Source organism: Thunnus albacares, chromosome 14 (genome assembly GCF_914725855.1).
Source record: "Thunnus albacares chromosome 14, fThuAlb1.1, whole genome shotgun sequence".
NCBI classification, from domain to species: Eukaryota; Metazoa; Chordata; class Actinopteri; order Scombriformes; family Scombridae; genus Thunnus; species Thunnus albacares.
The window spans coordinates 7,911,058-7,932,125 of record NC_058119.1 but is presented as its reverse complement, the minus strand read 5'-3'; the positions used below and the strand labels follow the sequence as shown (position 1 = coordinate 7,932,125).

The following is a 21,068-nucleotide window of genomic DNA, read 5'->3' as shown; positions in this document are numbered from 1 at the left end:
AAAGGGGTATTCAACAGTGCAAAGTGCCTGAATAATGCAGTTGAAACACCAAAGCGAGCCCAATAAAGCAAGTTCTACTGACAACAAAGCATGTAATCCTCCTGTGGCTGTTTTAATTTTATGTAATATATCAGAGGCTTTTTTATCCACATATTCACTGATTTCAAATGCTTTTCATCCACTGTTATGCAAAAATAATAATTTGTAATAATAATAGTAATAATAATAGAGCAGTCAGGATCCATCATCAAAATGGTCACATCCACATTAAGCGCTGCTGAGTTCCCCTCTCTGCAAAGGGGAGGTTATAGCTAATTGACGTTTGGCCTGAATAAAGTGCATATTTTTCCATTAATGATGGAGCAATTTGGGCCTTGCAAGAGTAGCTTGACTTGTTGTAATCCAAAACACAATGCTTAACAGCCTTGACCTCATGTCATCACAAATCCATCAGTCCAGGAACTGCTGCATCTTTGTGTCCATTAGTTACTGTAAGTGTGCAGATTTTTCAAAGGAGATCATCAACTGTTCAGGTCCCTGTAGCCTTTAAGATGGTGGAGGTAGTTTGGATCTGCATCCACCAGTCCGACTGAAAGGATCCTGGCCAATAAATGCACATCTTCTTCACTCAGGTCCTTCTGATGAAGAGAAGAACGTCAAACATTTAATCTCAATTCTTTTAAATAATTACAACATTTACCTTTGGATAACTACTCACCATCTTGTTGTTGGCAGAGGATTCAGACAACTGTGATTTTTGAAGTTTATTTCCCTGTCAAAGATAATAGTCTTTATAGAAAATCACACTGTATTTCCTGCTTGCTCATAATGGACACTTCCTCTAAGAGCTGCAGGACAGTTTTTGGTTCTTTCTTGTTAAGATTGATTCATGTATTAATACGTATCTGATTCATGTTTCCATTTGCAAAATACTGATATTTAGATTTTGTGCTTTAAAGGATAAAACAGAAAATATTCCATCATACACAACAGCAACACTGTAAATATTTACTCACATTTTTGAGTCCTTTTGTAAAGAACATTATGATGAAGAGAAGGCCAGTAACGATCTGTGCATGTTGAAAAGAACAGCAGTCAGTATTACATAAATCACAGTTCTCATTAGACAAGAACTCTGACGAGTTGACATTGCTTGTTCACAGCTAAAAGAAATTAAAGTAAACTACAAAGATGTTTTTACTTACGCCCAGCAAGTGCAACATCTGTACTCCTCTTGGTTCTGTCCTGCTTGTGTGCTGATCTGTAACTTAATGTGTGTCAAATAAGTTTCTCCTGCTCTGAGACAGCAGACTACATAACTCACCAGGGAAGAACACCCATGAAAAACCAGCACTACTGGATATGCTGCATTTTCAAGAAGCACCTAATCTTGCACCTGAAATATGTGATCATGAGACAAATGTTCTGTTACGCAAATGACTGCGTAAAATGGGCTTTTGTTGTGGAAAGAAGGGCCATTCATGCCTTTCAGTGTTAATACAGTTTCCAGTTTAGATTAGTTGTTCTCTGTCATCACCTGCAAATAGCAAGGAAAGAGAAGAGTTATGACTGGTCCATGATCTATGATTTCACACTTTGAAGCAACATTGAGAATCACTTGGAAATCCTAAAATAAACCACCACCTGTCCACTAGCATTCCCTTTACACCAAACATACTTTGAAGTGTATTGATGTGGTTTGTGAAAAATCTTGTTCTGACACCTAGAGAGAGTATCCATTCTTATTTTATTTTAAGTAATACTTTATTGGGATTAAAGGACAAGTTCACAATTTTTCAAGTCTGTCTGAAAACAATAGTCAGGTGTCCATATGAAAATTGAAATAGGTTTTGCTTTCTCTAATCATTCCTGCTGCTGGACTCACAAATCTCTAAACACTTCGCTGATAGAGACTGAGGCGCGTCCTTGACAAAATGTAAGGGGTGTAGGTTTGTTAGTGGTTGGTCTCACCGCTGTTCAAGCAGCTACCATGAATTTAGAAATCTCTAGACTTTGGTAGGTGGAGATCTTTGATTGTCTGGTATTACAAGTCTATCCTCCTGCTAATAATGACTATTAGAAGATTCCCTCCTAAAACCACAGTCCTTGTTCTGTATAAAAATGTATTTATAGGTTTATCTGAAGCTAATATGACGCTTCAGCAGTCTGAGTTAGACAAATCAAGTGGATGTCCTCCAGAGTTCCCTCTGTGTTTCCCCAGACAGCGTTTCACTGTTGTACTGAGGTGGAAGGACAGTAGCAAAAAGAGGGACTTTGGTACTAAAAGGACTTATACTTTGTAAGATATCCACTTGATTTGATTCATTTGGATGGCTGAAGCTTCATATTAGCTTCAGATAAACTTTTAAATACATTTTTGCATGGAAGGAGGATGGTGGATTTTGTCCCCTATCACTTACCTTGTAAGCACATTATGAAGGGATGTCTTTATGTCAAGTATGAAGAGGAGGAATGATTACAGCAAGAAAAATCTGTTTCAATGTACATAAGGGGGCTTTGGGTACGTGCAGAGGATGTTAGAGGGGCAGGAGCCCAACTTCATAAAAGGTGATTTTTGCAGATAATTAAATAAATATATGCCTGGAATGACTACTTTTGCGACACTGTTAAAGGGATATTAAAATGTACGGATTTAAAACAAACCCATGACTGAAGTTGGTTCAAACACTGCTTCATGACAGTTAATAAATGATACATACAAAAAAAATGAAGTTTATTTCAGTAAATTCTCCTCACATGTTAACCAGCCCAACTCTTACCCACTGTAAGAGTACTGCCCTTTGACTGGCATCCTCACTTGCAGAAGCTCAGCTTAACACTGTTGACAAAGATACACTTCCTCTGGCTGCATGGCGGCTTCTCGCCTCCATATTAATCTCTTACCACCTTTCCATAGAAGGCAGAATTGCTTCAGTAATAATGGGCCATAAGAATATGCTGATATTGTACGTATGGCCAAGATACTATAACCATGTGCCAACAAATTAGTTTAAAATAATTCAAATATCATATCATAATACTGTGGTTTGGTAGACATCATGCATTTAAGCCACAATTCTAAAAAGCAACACATAAGGTGTATTAGACACTGGTTTATTTCATAAATTAATTTAAGATAAAGATTTTAATAGTTAACATTCCTTCATCCCTCCCTCCTCCAAAAAAAAACTGAAATGCTTGAACTTAACTATTTACTTAAATATACAATGACATTTGTAAACAGTTAACATTTAACATTAATTTTAATGTAGCTGCGTTCACTGTTCTTATACACATATTCACTTGTTGAGCAAACATAACATAAAATACGAATAAAGGAAATATATATGCTTACTGTCCATATATTCATACATTAGGTGTTACGTTAATGTCTGACATTAACGTCACAAACACAATGACAACATCACTGCTGACTATAGTTAATGCAGATCAGTTTGACGCTAGAAACTCAGATTAATTTAGCTAACGTTGAACGCACCTCACTGGCTACTTGTTGCAGAAGAAGGAAGACGCATTTCTTAAATGCATCATATTGTCGTTATCTTGTAGCTTGTGGGGGGTACAGATGCAAACCTTTTTCACAACTCTATAATTAATTTACACAACTTGGAGAAATGTGTTATATGACAGTATCCACTCCCGCTTTGCATGTAATGTGCAATAACGATAATAAGATCTGAATATTTCCCCCCCGAAAATATGTGATGATGAATGTAGTGATGATACATTTAATTTGTAACACCCTTTTCATTCGTAGTGAAACTCAAAGTGCTACAGCATTAAAAACATACAACACAAAACATAAAACATAGAAACATAGCGATGAGTGAGTGAGTGAGTGAGTTTGTGTATAAAGCCAGCCATGCTTCCTTATCTGTCTCTTATCAGCTTGACTTATCAGGTTTTCAGTTATCAGGCTTGAAAAAGGCAAATAAGGTCAGCAGATATGTTCCAGGTCGTTCCAGTAACCCATAATTACATAAGAGGAACAAAAAAATAAAAAAATAAAAAATAAATAAAAAAGAAAGCAAGAAAGAAAGCAAGAAAGGAAGAAAGAAAAAAAGAAAGAAAGAAAGAAAATAATTATTATACTGTAAATATACTGTAAATATTAATTGTGTAATTTTAATACTCTGTAGTGCCTTTATAATTTAGTTGCCTCAAATACTTTTCTATATTATATTGTAGTTTACATGGTAGGTATTAAACTATACTTTAATTAAAGTCGATTTATAAGGATATGAGCACTGAGAGCCTTACCAGTACACTTTATATCAATAACAGTCCCTCACACTATCACTTTCACCTTTCCATGTTACATACAACATATATACATAATGTACATAATGAACTGTATATGTGCAGATTTACATGTCTGTGTGTGTGTGTGTGGGGGGGGGGGGGGGGGGGGGGGGGGGGGGGGGGGTGTACTTACACTGTATGTGTATGGTGTACGTACTATGTATAGCTGCAGAGCCATCTAGAACATTTTAGATGCTTCCTGACACTTCTGTAAAGCACAGAGTGTGTAAAAGCACTGAGACTTCCGGTTGGACGAGTGTGCCTTCAAATTAAAGGTCACCACATTTACACTTAAAGCCACATCAAATTTACATAACACGTTTCTAATAATGAATTCAGCTGCTCCTGACAGTAGTCTCGGTATCTGGTGAAAATGGAATACTGTTGGGTTGTCAGTTAGAGATGCAGTAGCAAATTTATGCATTACAAAATCATCCACAGGTATTATTATACGCCAGTCCCCAGCCAACATTTGTATGTGGGGCCCATGATGTAGGTAGTAAATGTGCTGAAAAATCGGCCCAATATTGGATTGTCCACAAGTTACATAATGGCCCCATATCGATTGCACATGTGGGTTTCATGCAGGATTAAACTGGGTGTTAGGTGGGGTTAAACATCAAAAAGTGGGACTCATGGAAGACAATTATTGTTGAAAAAAGTAATTAAAAGTATGGGAGAGTGGTTGTGTAGGCCATTACCAGAATCTCCCCAGCTGTGCTTATAAGGAGACCAGTCTCTCCTGCCAGCAAGTACATCCAAACAATCTTTCAGACTTGCACTGGCATGCTTCATTGCTGCTTCAGGGATTATTCTCCGCAATTGGAAGAGCCAGACAACACCAGATCTTGCTGAATGGTAATGCTAATTTTCTGATGTATATAAAGGAAGGAGCCTAACAGGAAGCACAGATTCCTGCAATTTGTTGTTGTTTTTTCAGGAAAATGTGTTACTCCACTTATTGACACATGGTGCCCTATTATGTTTTATTTTTCATTGGTCTCCATAGTTTACTGTTTGTTTGTTTTTTTTACTGTTCTTGTAGCTAATTCTGTTTGCCCAGATTTAGTTTGTTTTATTTTCTTCTGTTTGCTCTGTTACTTATCTTTCATTGATTTACTGTAACAACTGGTCTTGTGTTCCATTATGTTTGTATATACCGAACAAGTTATTAAAAACTTTAATTAAGTTTAATTAAAATTGGAAAACGGTTGCACTCTCTAGTACTTCTATTTCTAAAACAACACACCGGTAATGAGCATTTACAGTACAGTCAACTTGACGCGTGTTTCTTCAGCCTAATTTTTCTCCACACCCGCATTCCGTGAAGACCCGCCCTACTCTGCCTCTGATTGGCTAGTACTCGTTGCCTTCCTTGGTTTGATCAGTTAGGTCTAGGCATGAAGCGTGAGATTGGTTGGATTAGGGTAAGAGTGTCAGGATCAGAGCCAATCAGAGGCAGAGTAGGGCGGGTCTTCGCAGAATGCGGGTGCGAAAAAAAATAACGTTTCTTCAGCAGTTGTTGACAGGATTCTTTATAATCAAGTTCTCACTTGGCTTTTGACAGCAAGGACTGAAAATGTGCGCTGGAAAACAGTAACTTTATCTGGCGGGTTTGGTAAGATTTTCTATTTGGCTTTATACCCGTCTAAGGAGGTAAAAACTCGTGTTATAGATAACATAGACATAGCTGTAACTTGTTAACACGCTTTCGACAAAGATAAAGAAATAAGACGTCTGTGAGTGTGCGATACTAGGCGGGCACCTAAAATAAATAATAATATAATAAATGAACTCTCAGCTACAGTGTGTGAATGCTATAGCTTGTTAAAGGAAAGACGTGCTATATCAACGTAACCACGTGTCGTGAACTTTAAGTTTAGTTTGTGTCCTTAAACAGTTTACCGCCAGTGGTTACACCGGTGTTACACCGAATTTAGTGACCCATGAGATTCTGTGACCTGCTATGTTAGAAGAAGTACTTTTTACCTAAGTAAAAGTATCAATACCACAATGTGTAAAAATACTTAATTACAAGTAAAAATCCTGCATTTAAAATCCTACTTAAGTAAAAGCATAGAAGTATTACCAGCTAACTTTACTTAAAGTACGAAATTAAAAGTATTATATAGTATAATTCTGCTGAATTTAAAAAAAAAAAAAAAAAGTAATTTCACTTCAATACTGTAAGTAGGATTTTAAAGGCAGAATTTTTACTTGTAATGCAGTATTTTTACATTGTGGTATTGATACTTTTACTTAAGTAAAGAATTCAAGCACTGAAGGTCACAGAATCTGATGGGTCACCAAATATAGTGTAACACCCCTTTAACGGTTTGACAGCTAAATTTAGGAGCAAACTACATGTGATGCAAAGTAATATTATTCTGTATTTATTAGGAACAGAGACCTCTGTGCAAAGAAAAACATCTACAAGCCATAAAATATCTTAATCATTAAGGACTTTCTGAAGCCAGCCTGCTACCTCAGCACACAGCAGCATTTTATATCTATTTATTTAACCCTGATTCAGTCCATCAAGTACCCGATGCCCGGTTTAATGTAGCTGTATTTTAATGTGTTCTGTCTGGATGTGTTTTAATGTACTCTTGTTAATGGCAGATTTCTGCACATGCAAGCCAAACACATATTACTGCCTTTTGCACACAAAAAGTAGACAATAAAGTATTTTATATTCTGTTCTGTTAAATGCATCCCCTCGAACTCACTTTGGTAGTGATGAATTGAGAAGAGTAGGACTGCTGCCACTACAGCTCAAAGTACAACAGAAGCTGCTTCATATGTACAATATTATCAATGCTCCTCAATACTTGTTTTCCCAGTTAACAGTGGTCCATACTCAGCATAACTATCATACCAGGGCCAGCGTATGTTCACATAAAGCAAATGTAGCCAGAAGTTACTTTTTTACACCAGTTCCATGTTGTGGAACAGCCCTCTGCTACACATCCAGTTTTTAAATATGAGAGGGGCTTATAGGAAACAGGTTAGGACTTTTTATGGAACAGGGTCACAGATTTATAATGCAATCTGCAATGACACTGTTACTTCAGCTGTCCTTGTCTTCTGATGTGGGAGTTATTTTTTAATTTCTTAAATTGTGGTGATTTGTTTTTGGATTTCAGGAATATATTGTTGAATGTTTTTGTGTTTATTCATGTTTTTCTTTGTCTTTTAATATCTTGGGACCATATTGGAAATAAGTGTTTTTACTTTAACATGCTCTCCTTTAGATTTTTGTTTTTTATGTGTCCGTTTAACCCATAAATAAAATCAATCAGTCAACACTATTATGTACTGTATGCAATATAATTAACTTGGTCAAGGTACAACGGAGATGACTGATCTGATAACATTCCGTTTTGAATACAGAAATATAATGTAAATCTTAACAGAAATGTGTCATTTTTTTCTCACTTTTAGAACTGTTCGCTTTAATTTGGAAAGCCACGCGCACAAACCGGAAGTTGTATGTATTGTTAGGTGATTGTCGCGAACTTAACTCCGCTACAGCCGTTCATTTTTACTGTAGCTTACTTAGCTAATCTGTTTACATTTTACCCGGCCTGGTACGAGTTCATCATTTTGTTGTTTTGTATGTCGTTACACTCTGCAGACATTAATTTAATCAACCACAAACCCGCGTCTGTTTTATACAGAGAGATAACGGTGTTCAAGCTGTAACGTTATTTGGCTAACTTGCCTTGCTAGGTGACACCAGCTCTAAGTGCATCCTGCAACTGAAACTATGGAGGTCTGAATGAGGTCTGTGAGGGTGTAATAAGTGGCCGAGGTGTGTCTCGTGTTTCTGCAGAGACGGAGATCCTGCTGGCGTGAGTGAGTTGTAGCCAAAAGGCAGATCTACAATGCTGTGTTGGGGCAATGCTTCCTACGGACAGCTGGGCTTGGGTGGGATTGATGAAGAGATTGTGGTTGAGCCACGAAAATGTGAGTTCTTCCACGGGAAGCAAGTGTGTGATGTGGGGTGTGGCCGCAGACACACCGCCTTCCTGCTGGAGGATGGGACAGTATACACCTGTGGCTGCAACGACCTGGGGCAGCTGGGACATGAGAAGTGCAGAAAAAAACCAGGTTGGTTTTAAATTTAAAAAAAAATTAAATCATGATGACACAAAATGACTCATCACATAAACATTTGTCTTTGTGTTTTATTAGAACAGGTTGTGGCTCTGGATGCACAGATCATAGTGGCGGTGTCATGTGGAGAGTCCCATACACTCGCCCTGAATGACAAAGGGCAGGTTTTCTCATGGGGTCTGGGCTCAGATGGGCAGCTGGGCCTAAATAACTTTGAAGAATGTGTTCGTGTGCCTAGGTGAAATTGAAATTTATGTTAAGATGCTGTCTTACAAACAACAACAACAAAACAAATCACTTTTAATCCCTTTCTCTCTCTGAAAATGCTAGAAACATCAAGACATTGTCAGATGTTCAAATTGCTCAGGTAGCCTGTGGGCACTGGCACTCCCATGCACTTTCAAGAGGTAGGGGGTGGTTTTTACGCACATAATGCAAATTTATTCACTGATTATGTTTGCTTCACATGAATCCTTTTTCAACGCTTCTCTGTTCACAGGGGGCCAGGTCTTCTCCTGGGGCCAGAATCGATACGGACAACTTGGGCTGGGGATGAATGGACAGAGCATATCCACACCCCAAATCGTACAGTCTCTGCAGGGCATTCCTTTTGCTCAGATATCGGCGGGTGGCGCTCACAGCTTTGCCCTCACTCTCTCAGGAGCCGTGTTTGGTTGGGGGTGCAACAAATTTGGTCAGCTGGGTCTCAATGACCGCAATGGTGAGGGGGGGAAAAAAAGGGTCATGGGTGATCCAAATGTTAAACTGCGAGTGAGCATTCAAGCCCTAAACTGAGATTAATTGTTTGAAGGTCTTTTTCAGATCGGTGTTTCCCGGCACTGCTGAAGTCACTTAGATCGCAGAGAGTGATTTACATCTCCTGTGGAGAAGATCACACGGCAGCACTGACCAAGGTAAGTTACATACTTTTTGGTTATTTGTCAAACCTGCTGCGGTGTGTGTGATTGGTGGTGGAATTTTTTTTTTTTTACCACCTGGGCCTCAAATGTATAGTTTTGGCCATCATTAGCTCTGATTACATTTTATTGGTCAGCTGAATTGCTGAGATATGGGGTCACATGGACTCCACTTAACATAGCTGTACAAAAGAGCAACCTAATGGAGGGCTTTAGGGTCTAACTTAGGTAATCATTTTGATATCTACTATGTAATCTTCTTTTTTAAATAACCCCATATCACAGCAATTAAGCTCGTTAGTAATGCTGTCATAAATAAAATGAATGATGGACAGAACTAAAATAGACAAAATTCTGTTACAATTGCATGTAATATTAGTTGGCTGTTACCTTTTGGGAATAATTTGATTGAAATCACAAACCTGATTAAATCCTATGTGTTCTCTAATCCTGCCCTACCCTGTAAAAAGCAGTGTTTGCTAACCTTTAGCCTCGCAGCACTTTCGTCCTTGAAAAGGTCAGAATAACTGGTGTTGCTGATTTTACAGGAAGGAGGTGTGTTTACATTTGGAGCAGGAGGATACGGACAGCTTGGACATAACTCTACAAACCATGAAATCAACCCTAGGAAAGTGTTTGAGCTCATGGGAAATGTAGTCACGCAGATTGCATGTGGAAGGTAAAATGTCCTATGTGTATTGTTCAGCGAATTTAATGTAAGACATGGCGTTCACACATCAATGCACATTCTGTAATACGAAATAATCAGCGTGCAATGTTAGTCTGATGGGATGATTTGAAATAATACCAAACAACTTACAATTCTCAAATGACTGTGTAATTACAGGCAGCACACTTTGGCCTTCACGCCCTCATGTGGAAAGATGGACTCATTTGGGCTTGGAGGTAATGGGCAACTCGGTACACGCTCTACTTGCAACAGAAAAAGCCCCGCCCCTGTTAAAGGCCCCTGGGTAGCCTCCAGTTCTCAAACAGAGACAGGTGAGATGCAGTGAATTAAAGCTGCATTAAGAGATTTCTGAAGGACTAAAGGGCAGAAAGAAACATCAACTATCATTATATATTGGGAGGGGTGAGAGCCATTATGACTGAACCACTTAGACTTAAACAAGGAGCTGCAAAAAGCTCCAAGCAAGTTGATTCTTACTGGAATCTGAAGTGCTGGCAAGCATTTTACATTACAGGAAGTCATTTCATATCATGTACATTTCAAAAATATTACTTGATAGACCTTTAAGAGGACTGTTGCATGGTCGTGGTTTGACTCTACATGTACTTGACGCATGGTAACCTCTTTATTTATCTGTGTTATTTGTTTCTTGCTTTTGTCACATTGCATTACAGACATGCAACAGAGCTGTTGTGTCAAGAGGATTTATGCTGGAGGAGACCAGAGCTTTGCTCACTATTGCACTGCCAATGTAAGTTTTCATAAACCCATGCTTTCTGATGATTTTGAGACCTCAGTTAATGTTTGCTCACGTAAGTTCAGACATTTAAAAAGTCTTTAATATTTTATGTTGTAGAACCTACAGAACATGGATGACGTGAGGATACGAGACCCCAACAGAGGACTTTGCACCTTGAATGAGGATATCATACAAAAATGGCTGCATCACTCACCAGGAAGACTCCCACTAGAAGTCTCTAAGTAATGTCTCCTCACAAGAACTTTGACCTAATGTTATTGGACGAGTTGTCATGGTGCCGTAATTTCTTGGTTGTGAATAATGGTCACACTAATGACTTGCCTTTTATGATTCCCTTAGTGAGATTGACCACGTGTTCTCCTCAGCAAGCTGCCTCAATGGATCGTTTCTGTCTACGAGGTAATCACATTTAAAGTGGAGTCAATTTTCATCAACAGTTAAGTCCAAAAGTCTTAACTCATTGCTAAAGACTTTTTGTTTTCACTATTGCCGCAAATCATTTAATGTCAATCTACATTTATTGTGCGTTTTTAAAATCATTTCACCATGTTAAATTGAGGTGATGTTTATATTAATTATGTGTTGTTATGTTTTCAAATATATTAAAACAGAATAAGTGAAAATTATTAAATTCACTGTATTAAAAATGTTTATTATGCAGTAACACCTCAGCTAATGACAATGCATGGTTGCCGGTTGTTACAGTAACGCAACACACTTAAAATAAAATGCTTATTATAAAGGGGTGATGTGGTCTTAAAAAGTTTAGGAAGCAGTGATCTAATGCAACCCAGTACAACAACTTTCATTTCAATTCAATGCTATGTTGTAGTATGGAGCTGCAGTCAGTGGTGATGTTGTATTGGTTTGTTTAATATTCAGCCCCCCTCATCTATGTAGAGGTTGGGAGGGGGGTAATTTTATATTTTTTTCTTTTATTGGAACGCTACATGTACATTCTCATATTAACTGTCTCTCTCTTTTACACAGTCATCCAGATCACTACAGTACCAGCAGTAAATATTCAGGGATTGATATGAACATGGCTCGTCTCCTGCTTCACAGAGTGATTCAGCAAGATCACCCAGAGATCGCTCAGCAGGTCAGTGGTCACAAAATAGATGCTTTTGTCGGTGCACCATATCCATGCTATATGTCTGTCAGTCGCCCCACTACAGTGTCAAAATGATATTTAAATATACTAATATGTATACATATGATGTATATCTATCTACTAAAGGAAGAAATCTCTGTCTGTATGTCTGTGTGTCTGTATGTCCTTCACATATCTCTTAAACCATTCATCCTATTGACTCCACACTTGGCAGGTGCGTTGCTGGGGAACAAAGGGAGTGCTGTGTCAAATTTGGTGCATTTTGGACACGTAGCATGATTAATATTAATAAACTTAAACTCTGAATAAACAAGTGATCAGCCGCAGCGCTCTGTAGCGGGGCGGGCCTTCTGGGCTCTGCGACTGCACTTCATGATCAGAGCTGTACAACCCTGCCATGAGAAAGATGAGGGGACAACATCCCTCTTCATATGATAACGTTAAAAGTTAGGCTTTGTTGTGGGTTTCCTGACTCATCTCGAACGAGACAGAGAGAGTGGGAGTGCCCTGAGAGCTCGAGCGAGCGACAGAGAGACAGGCTGGATAGTTTTCTCTGAGCGAGAGAAAGCCTGTGAATGACAGAAATGACAATGTTATTTTCTGCTTGTTTCACGGCGGTTATGTTAAAGCATAAATAAAAAACCAGCAAACACTCAACAGGTGATTTACTGAGGAGACAGACGCTCTTTTGATGCAATTTGGACACGCAACGCGTTTAATATTAATAAATTTTGAATAAACAAGCAAACAGCGAGCTGCTCAGCACTGTATCTGAGTGCAGCACCGTCACATCACAGCAGGGCGGGGCTTCTGGGCTCTGACTTGCTGAGCGGGACAAAGGCACGTGTGTCGCTCAGTTAAACTGCCCAAGAGAGACGAATGAGCATACATAGGAGAAAAAAGAGAGGCGGGGGAAGAAAAACTAGCCCATGCTTGCTTCTACGGTTCAGCCTTAGTTGGAAAGGTTAGGTAGTTAGGTGAAATCTCTGTCTGGATTGAAACCATTTAATTAATTAAATCCTTACTGTTTTAATTGACACGTCTGTGTGGTTCTCAAGAAATAATAAGCAATTGGCCCGTTCCAAACTGACACATTTTGAACAGACACTGCACTAGTATGCTGTAAATGTACATAACAGTCCCCGTCCACACAGCCACAAATTCCTCTTGCAGTGGCACCATGTATTATACTTCCCACCACCTCCTTTTATCACGGTGATTATGAAACAAGCACTGAGTCATGTGACCACTTAGGTTCAGATTATTACCATACCTCAACAAACCTACATACTTTCTTCTGTCACCCTCAGATTGCTGCAAGTCTGGAGAAGAACCTGATTCCCAGATTAAGCAACTCTCCTCCAGACATTGAAGCCCTAAGACTCTACCTCACTCTCCCTGAATGTCCTCTCTTCAGTGACAGAAAAAATTACGTGACCATCGCTATCCAATTTGCCAAATCACTCATCAGCCTGAAAGAAGCTCCACTGAAGGTGCTAGGTAGGACGAAGAACAATTTTCATGCATGCAGTTTTTGCAGCACATCTTTTTTCACAGCATGTTTGGTCTTGTATTTCCTTCAGGAAACTGGTGGTCCACATTTGAACCCCCATTCTTCCAGCGGCTGGTCGAGTTGTACAAGGAGGTGGTGGTGTATCTGCTCCAGATGCACAAGGTGGGCATTCCATCAGTAGAGCAGAGAATTTTCACCTGTTTCCTGGACACATCCTTCCGACTCTTGGAGATCCTGCACACGGTGAGCAATGAGAAAACCCATGGATTTGTGTTACCACAGCAGTCCTACATTGTGCAGTGCTTTTGAAGAACTGTTGATAACATCCATTTTCCTGTTGCCACAGGTGAGTGAGAGAGCAGGACACATCATACAGTACGATAAATTCTACATCCATGAACTGGATGACCTGATAGACATCAGAAATGACTACGTCACATGGATTCAGAGGCAAATGTACCCAATGGTGAGTCTACTGTTGATGTCGGTTCCACTTTTCACATCATTACATTTGTCTAGTCATCATTATGATTCATTAATTTATGCCTCTGTGTCCTCAGGGTCATGATGGTGTGGTGACTCTGTGCAGGTATCCCTTTGTTTTTGATGCCCAAGCAAAGACCACACTACTTCAGACTGATGCTGTCATACAAATGCAGGTAATGCACAGTAGTAAAGCATGTTTTTGCTGTCTCCCATTCGATACTGAAACATAATAAAGGTATTATTATATCTGAAAATCTCATTATTCCCTTGTTATATTGATAGATGGCAGTGGACCAGGCACAGATGCAAAACTTCAGCTCCATGTTCCTGCCCGCTGTGGAATCTGTAAATCCATGCCTCATCCTCATCGTCCGGAGGGAAAATATTGTTGGAGACACCATGGAAGTCCTCAGGAAGTCCAAGAATGTTGACTACAAGAAACCACTCAAGGTTAAATTACTGGCTATTTCATAAAAGTGATTATTTCTTTTTTTTAGCAACTAAACCTCCCCTGGAAATCTTTTTTGCTGCCTCCAGTGGTTTGGGCACAGTGACATCACTGTTGGGTGTGGTTAGAGGTGAAAGAGGCTTGAAACTTGACCAGAGGGGGCAGAAAAGCGCTCATTTTTAGCCAAAATACACGTTTACAAAGGTGTGTTGTCATTTAGATTAAGTCCTAAAAGGTGCTGTATCTTTGCTAACATGTCAAAAATCTATGGCAGGTGATATTTGTCGGAGAAGAGGCGGTTGATGCAGGAGGCGTGAGAAAGGAATTCTTCCTCCTGATCATGAAAGAGCTGCTGGATCCCAAATATGGGATGTTTCGTTACCACGAGGAGTCCAGGCTCATCTGGTTTTCAAACAAGGTACTTTACTGTGTGATTCACCTTCATACCCTCGCACTGCTAAAGTATCACTTGGCTATGTGTAAGTGCACTCTAAAACATTCTCAATAATGGGGATACTGAAGTGGTGTTATGTGAATTATTACATTTAAATGGCATATCCTGTTTGGAGTCAACTAGACAAATGTAACCTTAACAAATCTTAATAAAGTACTTTCTAATTCTATTTAGATTTTTAATAGGTAAACATGTTATTTGGCCTTGCACAGATTGTAAGGTTCTAATAATAAACCAATGTGTAACTGTATTTACTAGCTTAATGACTGGAGAGAGACAAATGGCTGTAAATTCATATTAATTATTTGTTTGCCTTTACTCATAGATAGATTTTAGAGCATACTTGTGTCCATTATCGTGGAAACTGTCAATGTTTAAAAGTAGACAATGTTACTCCATCTGTAATATTTCTGACTGACAATCAATGAATGTTCCTTCCAGACTTTTGAGGACATTGACTTGTTCAACCTCATCGGTGTCATCTGTGGTCTGGCCATCTACAATCTCACAATAGTGGAGCTCAACTTCCCGGTGGCCCTTTACAAGAAGCTCCTGAAGAGGAAGCCGACCTTAGATGACCTGAAAGAGTTAATGCCAGATGTGGGAAGGTCAGATCAAGGAACAGTCATCTGAGGTTTCCATTTATCATGTTTATGAATGTCAGTTTACCTCAGTATCGCCTTTGCTGAATCTGAAATGTTTTCTTTAAATATTTCAATTATATTACCACACACTGTGTTTAATAGAAGATTTTTGAAGTAGTGTTAAATATAAGTATTTAGTACCATTGTCTAAAGAAGTATATTGTAAAAGATGTGTTTCTTTTTCTGTCTCCTCTTAAACTAGGAGTCTGCAGCAGTTACTGGACTACACAGAAGATGACCTTGAGGAAACCTTTTGCTTGAACTTCACAGTAAGATGAGTGTCTCCTGTGGAGCATTAAGTATAGAAATAGTTGTGATATCTGCATATCTAATCAGCAAAATAAAAACAATGTCTATTTTTTTCAGATCACAGAAGAAAACTATGGTGCCACAGAGGTTTTGGAACTAGTGCCTAATGGTGAAGACATCAATGTTAACAAATCAAACAGGTAACATCAATCTTTTCTTGGATGTCATGTTAACCAATAGCAATATTGTTTAATTGTTGTGACTCAGTGGTTTAGGAGATATTCTCTTGAAACGCATTCGCCTGATGATTCACTAGAGGAAGGTTTACTAAAGCAGCTGTAACAGATATTTGTTATAATAATAATGACTCAAGAGACAGCTTTATGGAGCTTTATAGCGAGTTTCAGCTCATTGTTTAATTGCCCGACTACAACTTTATTGTTTTGGTTCACTCTCACCGCTCTCATAGCGTCATTTTTGGCCACAACAGGCAGCTGTTTTGAGTGAAAAAGCTCTTTAAAAACCCCCACTGTACACTACATGCTCACCTTAGCGATTAGCTGGTTGACTTAATGGAGCATTCAAGTTCAAGTGACCAAAAAAAATCAGTGAATGTAGGTTTAAGTTTCCAAAATCAGAAAAATATTTTTGTTTTTTCAGTTAAATATGACCAAAGTTTCTGTAAAACTAACGTTTCCATCAGCCTCACTAGTACTTTTGTGTTAAATACTAAATAGCAAAGCATGTTAACAACACGCTAAACAAAGATGGCGAATATGGTTAACATTTGACCTGCTTGACATCAGCATGTTAGCATCATCATTATCAGCATGTTAGCATGCCGACATTAGCATTTCACTCAACGCACCTCTGTGCCTGAGTAAAGCCTCATAGAGTTGCTAGCATGGCTGTAGACTCTTGGCCTTGTTTTAGCCTTAATTTATGAATAAATTAAGAATTCTTATAAGTAAGCTTGTATAAGTTTCACATAGTGCAAAATAGTTAAGTTGTATCTTGGATACCCACTGCTAAAATAGCATATTGTCAACATAAGTGCAGAGTGCATTCTTTATAGTTTTAGTGTGTTATGTAATATCTGGACAAAAAGTGAGTCAAAGAGAGAAGTCTAGCATTTCAAGACACGTGACATGGTTGAAGCTTTTTGTCATTCTCTAGCTCTTCAGCTGCATGATCTTGTCTTTTTCCTGACATGGTAGTGGTGTCCATGTAGGCATTTGCCGACACCAGTATACAGTGAGAGTAAGCAGCCCTTAGGTGCAGCATATTAAAGATATTCCAAGATAGCGCTTTGTAAATATTAAGTCTCCACTGAATTCTATGTAGAGCTTTTATTCAATTTTTCTGTTAAGTTGTTCCTAACCTTTAACCAATGAATCCTTTCACCTCAAGATTCACTCTGGTCTCCTTTTTGTTTGATTAACTCTTTCAGCTTTAGCAATCCACTCATTTGATGTTAACAAAAATCATATTCTTTTTCGTTGCTGTCTTTTTTTTCTTTCTCTAGGCAAGACTTTGTCAATGCATACGTAGACTACATTTTCAACACATCAGTGGCTCCACTGTTTGAGTGCTTCTATGCAGGCTTTCACAAGGTGTGCGGTGGGAAAGTTCTGGAGCTGTTCCAGCCGAACGAACTGCAGGCCATGGTCATTGGCAACACCAACTACGACTGGACAGAGCTTGAAAAGGTCTTGACAAATAAAAACAAAAATATTTCACTGATTAATTTCCAAGCTTTGTAAAATAATCTTCAGAAAGGGACGATATTCTTGGTTTTGTATCAAAATCAATCTATCATACAACACATGATTACAAAACTAAGTATCTAGAGCTAAATAAATGTTTCCACTCTTGGCTAATTAAAAAAAAAAAAAAAAACACGTTATAGTAGTACGTTATAATCATTTTTTTGTAATCTCACATTAATCATCTATTGGTGATTCATGAATGTATTTATACATGCAAACTCCTCCAGTTTTAAGTAAAAACATACACATTTCCCCGGAAATTGTCGAAGTGGGCCAAGTAACTTTAAATGGTACAAATCATTTTTGTTTTCATTTTTCAGAGTACTGAATATAAAGGGGAGTACTGGACTGACCACCCCACCATCAGGCTCTTCTGGGAAGTGTTCCACAATCTTCCTTTAGAAAAGAAGAAACAGTTTCTCTGTAAGTGCTGCTCTCCATATATGATTTTTTAAAAACATTGGAGAAGCTGTTGCTTTAACAAGGTGAATTGACACAGTAGTGTAATAGTGACAAAGATGTTTCTTGTCTCTTCAGTGTTCCTCACGGGAAGTGATCGCATACCCATCTTGGGCATGAAAAGCCTGAAACTGGTAATCCAGCCCACTGGTGGAGGGGAGCATTACTTACCTGTTGCACACACCTGCTTCAACCTGATGGACTTGCCCAAGTACACGAGTCTAGAAACACTCCGCGAGAAGCTTCTACAAGCTATAGATCACAATCAAGGCTTTAATCTTGCGTGATAGTGCACAGAAATGGCTGGAACCTCATGTCCAGACTGTTGATGGCAACCACATTCCCAAATGTTTTTGTTTAGCAGACTTCTGTGTCTGAATTCTGCTATAGGAAATGAACACTGGTTGGAAAAAGGAGGAGGCCACATGACACTAGAAGTGATGTAAGAGTTGGATGTCTAGACGTTAATCTTGACTTTGATTTTTCAGCTTTTTTCCCATGCCATCACAGTATTTGTTGCGCTATTACAAGTCGATTCACGTTTGATATTGCTCTTGTAGATACGCTTTTATTCATGTTTGGATATGTCAAGTATGATGAAGCAAACTACTGTTATGTACAGTACATGGCATGTACACAGCAACATAAATACCTGTAAAATATAATGAAATGCAGTAGCCCTACCTTTCTGAAGCTTGTAATGCAATTCAATGTAATAGTGAGATGTTTCTGTCATGTTTATACTGGTGGAAAATGTAACTAATCCAAGAATTCAAACTAATCCAAGAAAACACTGTGGCCTCAAAAATGACCAGATTTAAATCAACACCTCTCTCTTACATTTTAAGCTTCACTGTGGTAGTAGTTGCTCCGTGGCTACTGCAGTGAATTACGCTGTATTTTGCAGGAACTAATTATGTTGTGTCCACCCCCTGTGCATTAAATGTTTGACTCATTATGTTTGACATAAATTCTGTTGTGACATTTGAGAAAGAGCAGTGCAAAGCGTTTGCTTTAGATGCTGAGTGGATTTTATTGGCTGTAAGCTTTAATCCACAAATAAAAACTAAGTACAGCCACTGAAATGTGAGTTACTTTTGGGATAAAATGCTGATTGATTGATTACATTTGAGCTTACGTTACAGTATTTGGCTTTTTTCCCCTCTTATTTACATTTTATACATTCACCCACCAACCATCTTGGGACTGTCTGCAGGTGTATAAAGAGTTTTCAATCATTTTTGATACTGTTAGTCTTCCATAGCTACATACTGTGTGGGAATATAACATTGATCCATTGGAGTTACAGTTAAGGGTCAAACGTCGTAGATAGACAAGACAATGCTCTTCAAATGATGTGTACTCCAGCTAATAAGTCAAATCAAATTCTTTATCTACTGTGTAATGCAAACATAACTGAAACCAGAGCATTATTTCCAGTGTTTCATCATACACCATATCAATGAAAATAGTTCATATTTTCGGCTTTTATAGATTTACTTACCCTTTGTCACAGCTTGATGGATGTTAATCTGTTCGCTTATTAAGAACCTAACAACAGATTTCTATCGAGACAATCCAGTTCAGGTATACATTTTAATGCTAAACTGTACATGTGAAATGATATGCAGACATTGTCGTATATGGCCATGAAGGAGGCAAATAAGGATGATGTCCCATTTGTACAGAGCTTTTGGTGATGAACTCAGTTTCAATGGGGCAGCTCGTGGTGGACCAACTTATAGTGGGAACCACAGGAAGGACAGCGCTCGCCAGCTCCCTCATGAAGCCAGAACCACACTATAGCTGTGTTGTCTTCCTCGCCTGCAGAGAATTATATTATGGTCATCCTGGTTTTGTCATGTACACATTGATAATAAACCAATAGATTCTTCCCTTACTAAACATCACTTACAGAGACAGCCCACCAGCCTCTTGGTTCCAATGCATGGCACAATGTGAGGGTCTTCCTTGGTTCCAGCATGCTGCTTCGGCTTCAGAATGCTGTAGGGATCCTGTAGTGTGAACATAGATAAGTTAATACTGTATGAGAATTAAACAATACTTACATGTACAGTAGCCTACCTTTCCCTGTTTAAAGGCCTGCAGGGTACGTCGCTCCAGTCCAGTGGCCTGTTCGTCATCTGTTGGTATTCCTGAAAATGATATAGCAAAGCTTTACATAAAGATCCATTATAAATTGGAAACCACCTTCAAAGTCGTCATGCCAGCTTGTGCTCTATGCACATTACAGACGGGCACTGGACACCACCCACACCAGCGTACTGTCCCTTAACAGGATACTGGCACCACACCAACAGACGCCTGCCAAAGGAGGTGGGTCTATCAGAGGCCTTTCCACAAGTTATGATCCAAATGACCTTCATTATTTGATTCAAACATTTTAGGCGCATGTCGGTGGTACACAATAATTTTACAGCACATAAAGTGACCACAAACAGTTTATATTTTCAGCGAATAAACAAAACTGTTATCTACCATCTGTATATAATACAGCACCAGTGGCAGCTAGTTAATATATTACAGACGTCATGTATGATATAGCGTTTTAGCCACCTAACTGCGCAATAAACTAAAAATACCGCTTGAATACTGACTATCGGTGTAACCCCCTCAAGTTCCCTGTCTATACACATTTATAAGCGCGGACAGCTGCGCTTTCACCGCAGTCTGCAGGACTGTTTGACACTTTAAACAGGCTTTATGCCGTCGGTAATTATCAGTATTTTACCTTTCAGGGTGCCCATGGCACGGTGTGACCGTGTAGCCGCCACATGGCTCCTCAGCCGCAATGTTGTTGAACAAGCTCGAAGGAGAAACCGTCCTGCCATCCTGGTCTCACTGTCAGGTACCGAGAATGACCTGACACACCGAGCAGTGGACTGAAATGACCCGACAACCGTCTGAGCGACAGGTGGTCAGGCCAATAGGAACAGAAATACAGCTGCGCTACCCAATGAGAAGGCAGAGGGGAGCACGAGGAACAGGTGTAAAATGTCATATACAGAAATGATGAAAATCATAATAGGCTTAGTTATTGTTTTATTGGCTCTGTTTTTATTTACTTAGTCCTACTGAACAACTAAGAGATCCTAACGTTT

At 38.9% G+C, this 21,068-nt stretch overlaps 2 protein-coding genes across 6 annotated transcripts; one reads left to right on the top strand and one right to left on the bottom strand.

Annotated features, from left to right (window-relative positions):
* Window positions 1-5,826: 5,826 nt before the first annotated feature.
* Window positions 5,827-19,401, top strand: herc4 (HECT and RLD domain containing E3 ubiquitin protein ligase 4). Of its 5 annotated transcripts, none has more exons than XM_044372590.1 (24): window positions 5,830-5,941; window positions 8,159-8,436; window positions 8,521-8,680; window positions 8,773-8,849; window positions 8,942-9,163; window positions 9,265-9,356; window positions 9,908-10,038; window positions 10,207-10,361; window positions 10,725-10,801; window positions 10,907-11,031; window positions 11,150-11,209; window positions 11,801-11,912; window positions 13,235-13,424; window positions 13,508-13,680; window positions 13,784-13,903; window positions 13,998-14,096; window positions 14,206-14,373; window positions 14,646-14,789; window positions 15,267-15,433; window positions 15,672-15,738; window positions 15,836-15,918; window positions 17,244-17,427; window positions 17,808-17,910; window positions 18,025-19,401. In XM_044372590.1, exons 2-24 carry the CDS (start codon window positions 8,211-8,213, stop codon window positions 18,231-18,233), a joined length of 3,144 nt encoding a protein of 1,047 aa, XP_044228525.1. In that variant the 5' UTR covers window positions 5,830-5,941; window positions 8,159-8,210; the 3' UTR covers window positions 18,234-19,401. The 5 variants fall into 5 exon arrangements, with proteins under 5 accessions (XP_044228528.1, XP_044228529.1, XP_044228525.1 ...); XM_044372592.1 differs by lacking the exon at window positions 5,830-5,941 and adding an exon at window positions 7,847-7,913; XM_044372591.1 differs by lacking the exon at window positions 5,830-5,941 and having other exon boundaries at window positions 7,811-8,436.
* A 127-nt stretch (window positions 19,402-19,528) lies between these two features.
* LOC122996840 (cytochrome c oxidase subunit 5B, mitochondrial) lies at window positions 19,529-20,859 on the bottom strand. The gene is made up of 4 exons (XM_044372595.1): window positions 20,699-20,859; window positions 20,032-20,102; window positions 19,862-19,961; window positions 19,529-19,770 (listed from the first exon to the last, which is right to left on the bottom strand). The coding sequence occupies exons 1-4, from the start codon at window positions 20,796-20,798 to the stop codon at window positions 19,658-19,660; spliced, it is 384 nt and encodes a 127-aa protein (XP_044228530.1). The 5' UTR covers window positions 20,799-20,859; the 3' UTR covers window positions 19,529-19,657.
* Window positions 20,860-21,068: the final 209 nt, after the last annotated feature.

What these genes read in the sequence shown, in the direction of transcription:
- herc4 (XM_044372590.1), top strand. Translation starts at nt 8,211, where the DNA reads ATGCTGTGTTGGGGCAATGCTTCCTACGGACAGCTGGGCTTGGGTGGG. An exon ending in TCTTGGAGATCCTGCACACG is followed by an intron (nt 13,681 to 13,783) that starts GTGAGCAATGAG and finishes CTGTTGCCACAG; the next exon opens with GTGAGTGAGAGAGCAGGACA. An exon ending in AATGTTAACAAATCAAACAG is followed by an intron (nt 15,919 to 17,243) that starts GTAACATCAATC and finishes TTCTTTCTCTAG; the next exon opens with GCAAGACTTTGTCAATGCAT.
- LOC122996840 (XM_044372595.1), bottom strand. Translation starts at nt 20,798, where the DNA reads ATGGCAGGACGGTTTCTCCTTCGAGCTTGTTCAACAACATTGCGGCTG. An exon ending in TGCCATGGGCACCCTGAAAG is followed by an intron (nt 20,103 to 20,698) that starts GTAAAATACTGA and finishes TATCATTTTCAG; the next exon opens with GAATACCAACAGATGACGAA. An exon ending in GAGGCTGGTGGGCTGTCTCT is followed by an intron (nt 19,771 to 19,861) that starts GTAAGTGATGTT and finishes AATTCTCTGCAG; the next exon opens with GCGAGGAAGACAACACAGCT.